General features: G+C 36.1%; 1 protein-coding gene across 6 annotated transcripts in view; it reads right to left on the minus strand.

The window, feature by feature from the left end:
- The window catches only part of LOC109058307 (cell adhesion molecule 2-like), a 223,023-nt gene that overhangs the window by 45,755 nt on the left and 164,847 nt on the right, over positions 1–12,421 (minus strand). For all 6 annotated transcript variants that reach the window (XM_042739165.1, XM_042739161.1, XM_042739166.1 and 3 more), the window contains exon 3: positions 3,392–3,541. In XM_042739165.1, coding sequence (XP_042595099.1) covers positions 3,392–3,541 — 150 coding nt within the window. The remainder of the gene's footprint in view (positions 1–3,391; positions 3,542–12,421) is intronic.

Raw genomic sequence — 12,421 nt, forward strand, 5'->3', positions numbered from 1 at the left:
ATGTACAATTTGAAGCGGGCACTTCCCACTACAGAATTACCACCGTTACTTCGCCCTCAACAACAACACATCTGTCCACTCCAAGGGAGGTGGGTAAAGGATCGGTGCCAGGAGGGCATTATGTTGGCTGAACGCTGGCAGAATGATGGCTGATCTTGCCAGCTTGCTCACTTCCTCCAATCCGTGTCAGTGTCACATCAACCCCCCCCACCCCCCCGACTGGTTTGTCTGTCCCTCTTGGCGACTGCAGTGGCCGAGCCAGATTCAGTACCCGAGTGTTTGCAAACATGGAGCAAAAGAAAGCGCTTTACCCATATTCTGTGTAGTCGGGACAGCTTGCCAAGAACTGGCGCATGTAGTTCACTTGGGAGATGTGAAAAGAAAACATGACAAAATACAAATACGGATAGTTTTAGTGTGACTTGTACATGCAAATCCTTGGAAAAGAACTGGATGAGGACCAAGATGAGATCAGATCATTTCATCATTCAAACCACTCTGCCTTCATTTGATTCATGTGAACAAATAAAACTATATATATATAAAATGTGAAAGTTTAGTTCACCTGAAAATAAGAATATTGTCATTATTTAGGCCTCATTTATTTCTATCAACCAATTCTGATTTGCTCTGGTGCAGACCGGATCCTGATCCTGTTTAAAAGTCTGAGGTCAGTATTATTATTATTTAAAGAAATTAATACTTTTATTCAGTAAGTATGCATTAAATTGATAGGTAAGATTTTATTTTAAGGTGTCCTTGTTACATGTATCTACTATTATAATAATTAATTATGTATAATTGCATGCAAGTAACCCTAAACCAACCCCTAATCCTAACCCTAACCATAGAGTATTTAGTTAATTAATATTACTCAGTATTTAAATGTATAATTACACTGTAACAAGGCGACCTTAAAATAAAGTGTAACTGACTTTTATAATGCTACAACACTTCTATTTCAAATGTTTCTTGAGCATGTTTCAGCATGTTAGAATGATTTCTGGAGAATCATGTGACACGGAAGAGTAATGATGCTGAAAATTCAGCTTTGATCACAGGAATAAATTACAGAAAATATTTCCAGAATTTATATATTTTAATACATAATCTATTACATTTTAACATAATGGGAAGAACATGACAATGAGAACATTTTTAATTTGCTTTATAGTTTTATATTACTGTGCTACTGAGTACTTTTGTTAATTTTCATCTTAATTTAATCTGAATAATACAGGAATGTATAAAGGAACATTCTGAAAAAGATGGACAGCATGGAGTATTTACATTTCTTTTTGCAGTTAGACTGTGATGTGCATGTACAGTATATCTGTTCTGAAGTGCTCCTGTACTCAAGGTCATGGGTTTGATTCCCAGGGAATACATGAACTGATAAAATGTATACCTACAATGAAACGCAAGTCATTTTTGTCTGCATAATGCATAAATGTAAATGAAATCATCATTTGGTGCTCAGTTAAGGTTAATGAATGCATAAGAATTCCTATGTGTGAATCACGGAGAGAGTCATCTTTGCTGTATATTGGCCGAATTTTAATTTGTAGGTGAACTATTCCTTATAAAGTTGAAAGAATAGCTTGGAGCTCCTCACAAAGCCAATTTCAAGATTGTCAATTACTGTACAATTTGAATTGACATATAATCTCAGATCCAAGGAGAAACCAAACGAAGAGAGAAAAAAACATTTCAAAGCACTGTGATCACGAAAATATGACAGCAGTTGTTTTTGCAAGAAAATTAGAGTAAATACCTGCACATATAGAGAGATAATACATTATTTCAAGCCTGCACTCTCCCACACATGAACACACACGCAGTCGTAAATGTCAGTGATGGTACTGCTCTCTACTGCAGACTAATGAAGCGACTTATTTTCATCAGACAAACAAAAGCCCTGCCGTTACTAACATCAGATAACAAATGGAATCTACTTTCATCTCCTGGCTATGTTCTGAAAAGATTTCAAGTCAACATGAAATCAAAAAATGACCCTCATTTGCTTCCTAAATACATTTTAGTGGTCTTATTGTGAATGATTCATCTGCATATGTTATTTCCTAGAAAATTCCTGTCTTCAATTAATACATAACTTGCTCCATCTCAGAAATGACTTTTTTTTTCTTTCCCACCAATAACACCAATAACCCCTATAAACACCCAAAACACATAACATATATTTTTATTTTTTTTTTTGCCATCCAGTCCATCCAAACAAACCTTTCCTGTCTAAATAACGTGATTAAGTTAAGGCAGGGAAAAAGAAATCAGCCAGTGATGGAACAATAACTTAGTGTGACATCAATAAATCAATCAATAAATCAATCAATCAATTTTAGAAATGGAAATTTGTTGCACTAGACAGACAGACAGACAGACAGACAGACAGATAGATAGATAGATTGTTTAGAAATATTAGATATAGATAGATAGATAGATAGATAGATGGATGGATGGATGGATGGATGGATAGATAGATAGATAGATAGATAGAACATCAGTCTATCAATAGCTTATGAGCATGTGCACTTGTCAGACTGACATTGTGTCTTTCTGCTTTTCAGAATATTGCGCCATCTTTTTAAGGTGCCATGTCAAGTTAAAAGTAGTTCAGCTTCTAAAAACGCCCCCTGGGAGCCCTGATTTGTGCTCCAGTCTGCTGTGCTTCATCTAGCCGTCTTTGAACACAAGAACACGTCCTGTGTGAACAGCTTCTGCTCTCAGTAAATGTGCTTTACATGGTGCCTGTAGCTCAGGTGGGACTGTGCTGACTGCAGACTCAAAAACACAAACCATCAACAAAATACCTTCTCTTTCATTTCATATATATATATAATTGATTTAAAATATACATTATTTAAATTAATCGTTTTATTAAAATCTTTAATAATTATAATACTTATAACAATATAACAATTAAACGTAAAGATAAATACCAGCCCAGCACTTTACAGTATGAATGTGGGTCATATGTATTTATGAAAAAAACTGGAACAAACCACTTTAGTCTGCATTAGGGAAGCCATAAAATCAGCTGTAAACTAACTGTTGTGCGTTGAGTAAGTATCCTGAAACACTTCATCCTTCACCACTGGGGAACCTTTAATGATGCTAAATTGCTTTTGTTATTGCAGTGCTGATGTGGATGCTATGAATCGAAGAATTGATTGGTTTGTTTGTGTGCCTGGCCTGTCTGAGAGAGAGAGAGAGAAAGAGAGTGACACACTTGAATGTTACGTCTCATTAGTCTTGAGCCCAAACTGATCCTTACACAGCAGATTTCCACTCGACCCGACCCAGTAACCCACCCTGGTTCTGCTGCTGGCGCACCGCACCAGACTGATTTACGGCACATCCTGCCCACACTCACCTTTCTTGTCCCCGAAGAAGAGGGTCTGTTGTGCTGGATTTGACCACTGGAGGGAGGTGTTATCATTATAATCCACTCGGCAGGTCATGTTAGCCGTGCTGCCCTCGACCACCGTCACATTCTGGGTGATGGGGAACTGAGCCTGGCTACCTGCAGAGAGACAGACAAGGAGAGAGAGAGAGAGAGAGAGAGAGAGACAGGTTTATAAACAAAGCACTGTTAAACAGGAAAGAGGACAGAGAATAGTCTAAAAAAAATTATAAACAAAATTCGAATAATCACACCATAAATCCATCACTAACAAAAAATAACCAAAAAAAAAAGGTAAATGCTAATCAATATTTAAATTAGCTGCGCTTCAATCCAGCCCTAACAAAAATGAACCAAAACCACATGGTTAATATAGATAAACCATGGAGGTAACCACAAAGTAACCACGGGTTTGTTACATTAACCATATTTTTACCACGGTATTTGAAGAAAAAAAAAATAATAATAATGGTTTGTTATTTTTTTAAAGGGGTAATTCACTTATTTTCTAGGCTTGATTGTGTTTATGGGGTGCAGTCTAACATGTGTTAAAGGGTTAGTTCACCCAAAAATGAAAATTAGCCTGTGTTTTTCTCACCCTTTAGGCATCCTAGGTGTATATGACTTTCTTCTTTCGGACAAATACAGTCAGAGTTATATTAAAAATTGTCCTGGCTATTCCAAGCTCTATCATTACAGTCTGAGGTTGTTGCAGTTGAACAGTCCACAAGTCATCAAATACAGTGCGTGCATCCATAAAAAACGTGCCTCACACAGCTCCGGGAGGTGAATAAAGGCCTCCTGTAGCAAATCTATGTGTTTTTGTAAGAAAAATATCCATATTTCAAACGTAATAAACACTTTTCTCTCACTTCCAGTATCTATCGGAAGCCGTTCCGGCGGATGACGCAGGACGTCAGCGTTGCGTGATTAGTGAAGAACACAGAGAGAGAACAAAACAAAATGCCGGTCATGAATTAGAAGTACAAACCAAGGTGTTAGAGGATTTCGATATAAGCCAAGAGCCAAGAGATGAAGAGGAGAATGGTTTTCCTTTGCTAAAGTAAGGAAATTTTGCTTCCTTTGCTCCTATAAACAAAACTCGCAAGACTAGCATATCTCAGAGGCATGCGAGCTGCGTATACATCTTGCGTCATCTGCCGGTCAGAGAATATGGATATTTTTCTTACAAAAACACATGGATTCAAATATGGATATTTTTCTTACAAAAACACATGGATTCACTACAGGAGGCCTTTATTCACCCCCCGGAGCCGTGTGAGGCACATTTTTTATGGATGCACGCGCTTTATTTGATGACTTGTGGACTGTTCAACTGCAACAACCTCAGACTGTAATGATAGAGCTTGGAATAGCCAGGACAATTTTTAATATTACTCTGACTGGATTTGTCTGAAAGAAGAAAGTCATATACACCTAGGATGCCTCGAGGGTGAGTAAAACACAGACTAATTTTCATTTTTGGGTGAACTTACCCTTTAATGCTTAATTTAAACAAAAAAAAAAAACATTATTTTTCACATAATTTACATTTATTACACCACTCTGTCTGTTCTCCTATAAACGCGCTGATGAGTTTTTATGATGTTTTTATGAAGCCCCTCCCTTAGAAATATTTGATGGGCTCAGAAAGAATGGCACATTCTATATAATAAAACCATCTAAAATGAATATCTAAACGTCCCGCCCCTCACCTCAGCGGCATGTGCTCCAGTCGTATTGTAAAGAATGGCACTATCTATATTGCTTATCAATTTGAGCCCGATTGAGAAGCAGAGGGTATTAGTGAAGAGGATTGCGCAGAACCTGTGCAAGTACGGCTCTTAATGCTGTGTCTGTTGTTTGTTGTTGTCTCATACTTTTAGATGTGCTGTTATTGTAAATGCTTCTGCTTCTGTTAGCTTTTAATATACGGTTTTATCCTGATTAAAGCTTTAATACAGTACGGCAACCTCACAAGCGTCATGTTTAACGCATCTCAAACGCAATTTTAAAAGAACTTTGCCGATATTGTCTATGCTCAAACAGCAACATTACACACTAACGTTAAAAAAGTGAAATCGCAATCAACCACCCCTTTAATGAAGTATGAGTGACCCCTGCAGGGGTTATGTTTTATAATTCTTCTCCTATGGGAGATCTGGGAATATTATTGTATTTATTAGTTTTCTGTTTCAGAAATGATTCTGATTCTGTATGTCCATCAGTTTACACTGTAATAATGCTTGCAAACTTGTGCTGTGCCGTGAATCTGTCTGTTTTAAACTAAAAGATGGAAAACAGATGTTTTCTCATGCTGAGAGATAATGTGTTTGGAAAAACAAATATCATATACGGAATATATAACTATATTTGTTAAGATCAAAATGATGGATTATTTCACACATTTAGCACAGCGTTTTGGTATAGAAAGCGAAACAATGTTGTAATTCTTTGCCTCTCTCTCTTTCTGTTCATTCTGACTTGGGATCAGCAGTAATTGGTAGCATGGCCTAATTAGAGCTAGTCATGTTCGGCAAGGGAGACACTGCCACTGCAGCTGGGTGGCAAATTGACACATAATCCAGACTATGGTGGGCCTTCGATCCGAGTTAGCGACTGTCTCGTGTCTCATCTAGGAAAGGGGGATGGAAAGTATATGTGTGTGTGTGTGTGTGTGTAAGGGTCATAGGGGACATCCAAGCCAGGCTTAATCACCCAGCCTCAGTGGATTCTGCTCGGACTTATTCCGCATTTGTTTTCCTTGTCTTGCTGAAAAGTCGCCTAATTGCATTCTGGCTGCATTTCAACTCGGTCTTCCTTTGTTTTTAAGATATTTAACTTGAGATAAAAAATCTTTCTTTCTTACCAATGTCGCAGGTGCTGTTGTACGGCAGTATTTAAAGTGAAGTGTGTAACTTTACACATTTATTACATAAAAAATACTGTAAAATCAGTAATATTGTGAAATATTATTGCAATTTAAAAGAACTGTCTTCTATTTGAATATATTTTAAAACGTAATTTATTCCGGTGATAGTAAAGCTGAATTTTCAGCATCATTACTCCAGTCTTCATTGTCACAAGATCCTTCAGAAATCATTCTAATATGCTGATTTGCTGCTAAACAAACATGTCTTATTATTATCAGTGTTGCAAACAGTTGTGATGTTTAATATTATTGCGGAAACTGTTAAAGGGGTCATATGATGCTGCTAAAAAGGACATTATTTTGTGTATTTGGTGTAATGAAATGTGTTTATGCAGTTTAAGGTTAAAAAAAAAACACATTATTTTCACATACTGTACATTATTGTTTCACCTTTATGCACCGTCTTTCTAAAACACGTTATTTTTTACAAAACTCATTGGTCTGAAAAGCGAGGTGTGCTCTGATTGGCCAGCTATCCAGTGCGTTGTGATTGGCTGAATACCTCAGGCGTGTGATGGAAATGTTACGCTCCTTACCATACTGTGATACTGTGTCCCGGTCAGAACACTGGCACGACAAGATAAAAACAATAAAACCCATTATAAACGAGCCATTTGTTGCATCCAGTGGAGATGTCATTACTGATTATAATGACTTATACTGTCTTTTTACGTGTTGCATTGCCTCGCGCCGCGTAAACATAAAACCATGTCTGCATTTGTTATTGGAGAAACGACAAACAACAAGCGCTACTCTACAATGCTCAAAACTCGCGTTTGAAGCATCAGTGGCAAATTCTTTAAATATGTAAACGTATTTACAGGCTGTGAGACAGACAGCTGGCATTGTAACATTAGTGTTCTCTCCCAGGATCAGGAAACAGTCCTCCATAAAATGCGCTGCACACATCTGAATATTTGGGTTGAACTGTTCTGCAACAGTGTTGTAAATACAACTTTACCACTGATTTCTAGTCGTGTCTTCTTTTGGAAGGCCAAACAAAGCAGTTTTACTTTCACAGCGAAACACACAACGTCTCCATGACATGGCGGCAGTGGCAACAATACTACAGTGAGAATCAAAGTTTGCATAACATTTGGGCGGCGTTATGTAAATCTTCCCACACAGTGTTGTAGACGTGGGGGAGTGTTTGAACAAGGTGTTTTAGGAGGGTGTGGACCAGTCTTAACTTTTATAAATAATATCTTTTGGGATTTGAGGCTTTAGTCTTTAAGTCTTTTAAACTTTAGTCTTTTAAACTTTAGGGATTGTATCTATCAGCTTGTAACACTCCAAAGAGAAAGGCAAACTTGAAATTGCATCATATGACCCCTTTAAGTTTTTTTTTTTTTGCCAGGATTATTTGATGAATAGAACATTTTTATTTGAAATATATTTTTTTGTAGCATTATTAATGTCCTTACTTTTACTTTTGATCAATTTAATGCATCAATAAAAGTCATTTATTTTCTTACAAATTAGCATGTTAAATGTCCATTATGCATAATTTAACATTCTGTCTAAAATATTAATAATATATTTATACAATATAGTAAATAGATTAAAAATAAATGTACAATATTATATAATTAAAAATACATAATATTAAAGAAATCTTATTATTTATTGATAGAATACCTAATTCTTATTATCATCAGTGTTAAAACCAGTTGTGCTACTTAATATTTTTAACTGTGCAATGCTATGTTTTTTCAAGATTATGAATAGAACATGCATCCTCGTTCAAAGTATTTTTTTTAGAAATTATTATTATTATTATTGTTATTATTATTATTATTACAAATTAGCATGTTGCACAATGTTGTGTAGTTGAATATTTTGTATATATATATATATAAATTTGTTTAATATATTTACTATATATAATATGGTAAATATATTTAATATTATGTAAATAATGTATAATTTGAAATAATGGTAACTATAAAAATACACATAAATGTTTTTAGACAGAAGATCCTGTTCTATTTACAGCTAAATAGCAGGAACTGTAAAGTGGCTCGTAAATCAGCGTGTTAGCATGCATGAAATTATTCACAAGCTAATACTCCATCTCGTGGCAGTAGGGGATCACCGTGTGGGCTTCCCAAAAGCGCCAGGCACTGCTGCGTTCTCCTGAAGGTGACATTGGGATCTGTCTCATTCAAGGCCCACATGCTATGGACGTGTTGTACCGACCGCGGCGTCGACTGCCTCCTTCATTATTCCAGAACAACATGAGCACATGAGGTGTGAGGTGTGCTAGAAACTGACATGGAGTGTGAATGTTAAATAGTGATGCTGGCTGACAAATCAAGTGATTAGACTAAAAGGAAGAAGAAACAAATCAAGAGGAAGGTCAGAACAGACACCGGGTTTATGGTGTTTTATTTAATTACCAGCAGAGGAGTACTTTATGTGAAAATAGTTTCTCCTATCCAAACTCAACAGACAGACACCTATAAGTGAGCCATTTGTAGGTTAATTTTCGCAAAAAGTGTATCAAAACATTCCATCCCAACCAACCAGACACAGCAACAGTTACTCAGCCAATGGGACAAATTTGGGTGGGGCAAATTGTTTTTCCATCCAATGGCAGCAGGGGGAGTGTTAAGAAAAAAAAAAAACTAAAAAAATGTTAAGTTTTTGCAGTTCCACAGGTGCTGTTTTCATGGTTGTTCACCAACCTTTCGCTGTGGTGGGAAATTGAATCATTTCAGTGTGAATCCCAACCTGATCTTACAGCAAATCATACACATTTTACAAGATGGCTAATTCGTACAATTTCGTACATTTTATGAGAAATTGCATTTATTTCATGAAGTAGCTAATTCGTAGGAATTCGTATGAAGGACCATGCCTAACCCCACCCCTAAACCCCGCCCCTAAAGTGAGGTCATACAACTTAATACGAATTAGCTACCTCGTAAAATACATACAAATTAGAGCCCTGCATGGGCCTCAAATATAGGCCTTAGCCCGGCCCTGGCCTGAGATGCTTAGACACTTGTCCGACAGCTCATCAGAATTCTTGGCCTGAGTCTTTTCTCCATTCTCTCAAAACAGCTTACTACTGTTTCAGCTTTTAAAATTGTTTAGTTTTGTATGTAATGGAAAAGTGATTATGTTTCATTTATTTTTATTTTTTTAATTAAGTTAATGTTGGAAAACATGTAGAGCATTTTTTTGTTCGTTAATGTACGTTTTTGTTTTTTAATATAATGGCCAAGCGGCCAGTGGCAAACAGTAAGTTGATCATATCCTATGTTTTCTCAAATCATCACAACTTGCCTAAAATAAAATCTATAGATGTAAAACAGTTTGAGCATATCTCAATGTTAGTTTAAATATTCAACCTATATAAATGTGCGCTGTTCGACGTATATCCAAGTGTTTGTGCGGAGAGGAGCTTAAGCGCGCTTTGCAGGACATGGAGGCGTTGGCGCGATCACTTGCATTGGAAACAACTTAAAATATGCAGTGGTGGAGGTAACGAATTACAACTACTCACGTTATTGTAATTAAGTAGTTTTTCGGGTACTTGTACTTTTTTGAGTATATTTTTAAAGTTGTACTTTTACTTGTTCTTAAATACAAATTAAGCAAAATAATCTACTTTGTTGCTTTTAAATCATACGGTAGTTCGTTACTGAGTACGCCCACAATTTGAATTGATATTCAAACCTTTAATGGCACTTCAGTAGCTTGCAGACCTCTAATACAAATTGGTAATGAGATAGTGTTGGGAATCTACACGATTTGGGATTTTGCTAATTGTTTTGGAATTTTTGAAATTTGAAGATGGCAAAAGATTTCCCCATGCAGATTTCGCAACAGGTTCACACTGGTTACACAAATTCTCTACACTTAACGGGAGCGAGTTGTGCTTCATACATCGCTACTGACAATATAATTTTCTTGTCTGTAAAACTTCGCATTCATTTTGCTGATGTGACTAAAACTTTAGTGAGATTATAGGTGCATAAACAACATTTCACCTTTATTGCTTGAATTTTCTTATTCACATTTACGAAATCCATAATTTCAATGCTTTCAAAATTAGAGATCTTTTGGAAATAAAAGAAAGTTCAAATAAGCACTTTAACCCGATATACTACCATGTTCGTTACCCTTGTCCAAATCGTTTGTAATTACATTTCAAAACAGCCTTTTCCTAAATCCCATATTTCATGATCTACACAAGAAGTGTTATCTTTTGAGACAGGCTGCTGATGTAATACACTTACCCTAAATGAACTACATTTCACAAAGAAACTGAGTTTTATCCAACTGTATAATAGCTGAGAAACAACTTTAAAAGTACTTTTAAAAGTCCATAAATCTCAAGTGTTAATATTCATGTAGCTCATGTATAGAGCTTGGCACTAGCCATGTGTGATTCCCAGAAAATGCCTTGAATGCAATGTATGTCGCTTTTGGATAAAAATGCTTGCCAAATGCATGAATGTAAATGTCCTTCCATTTTATTTAAATGCCATCCAATCAATAAACAAATAACTACATTTATCATAAAAAAGCAAACATGACAGTCTCTGCATTCAGAAATATTTCTAAATACTTGCTGGATTTTTCACTATTACCTTGATGGCTTTAATCTCAGAACTCCTTGGACTGTTTTTATTGTTACTTTTATGCCATGAAAATAAAGAAAGCCGTTTGTTTACGGGTTGTTAAACACTTGTCCTGGTGAGAGCAGACGCTGCTGTGCTGGTACAATGGTGGATGACGGTGGACGATGGGTCAGCAGCTTACGTTTCATTTTTTAGTCCAAACCACTTAAAACAGATCCCAGATCAGCTATTTGCTCTATTTGGCCCTTTATCACAATAGGGCAAAGCTTCAGCATCAGTTAAATACTGCCTAAAGGGCCTTTTGTGTAGTTGTGGCCTGTAAATGCAGTAAGCTGACATGAAATCAAATGAGAAAAAAATAAATAAAAATAAATAAATGCACCATTATATAAAAGGTGTTAAGCGACTATAAAAAAAACAAACAAATGAGTCATTTATCAACTAAGTCAGGCCGTAATCTTGATTCTACTCTATATATAATTGAAACTAACACATAATTAAGTGTCCTAAAACAGTATATTAAGTATATTTTAAAAGTATGCTAAAGTGTACTTCTTTTTTAGAAAGAGCTGCATTTATTGTCAATTGTCTGTTCAGTTAAATAACTGATATCCACATTGCTTTTTGTGCCAAATATAAATTGCTTTAATGTAGTTAACTACTTTTTTTTTGGCTGATCTAACAGACTAGATTGACTGCTTGTAGCAACCGTTTTTCCCAACACTGTTCTTATTAAATCAACTTAAAGACTCAAATCTCTCAGTAGGGAATTAAAGTGCTGACATATCTCATAAACACTTGTGCTTACCGTAGGTTTCGCAGGAAGCAGCAATGAATGAATGAATGAATGAATGAACCACACATCCAGAAAAGCTTTTTTTCTGTTTCAGCTGAGTGCACCACATAATGGGAATCACTCGTTGATGAATGACCAGAAAGCAGCCAAGCAAGCCACTGTAGAATATATTGTATGCTTTGGGCACCATCAAAAAAGCTAACAAATAACCACATAGCAGCCAGAGGAACAACCATCTCAATTCATTACACAGCGATAACACCCCCTATCTGGACTAATGTGTCTGCCTTAGTCTTCAGCATTAAAGCCAGCAGTAGCATTTGTACTGTAGAAATGTTGCACAACAGGATTCAACGACAGCTCAGGGTGAATCTCTCTGCGGCAGCTGCTTTGTGATTCTTAGTAACCCAGAGGAAAACTGTATGGCTCAGAGCTTGCATTTTTATAACTCATGAGACGTCTCAGTCATGTCTTATTATGTTAGACTGACAAAGTAAACTATACAAAACTTAGGTTAAAGGAATAGTGCACCTAAAAATAAACATTTGCTGAACATTTACTCACCCTCAGGTCATGCAAGAGGAAGCGTTATATGGATTACGGAGCCCATATTTCAGCCAGAAGCAACATTTTATAAGCTATAAATAGTTAAAATGACTTCATGATAGATTTGTTTCTTG

The sequence above is a fragment of the Cyprinus carpio genome, chromosome B15, assembly GCF_018340385.1.
Source record: "Cyprinus carpio isolate SPL01 chromosome B15, ASM1834038v1, whole genome shotgun sequence".
Lineage (NCBI taxonomy): Eukaryota > Metazoa > Chordata > Actinopteri > Cypriniformes > Cyprinidae > Cyprinus > Cyprinus carpio.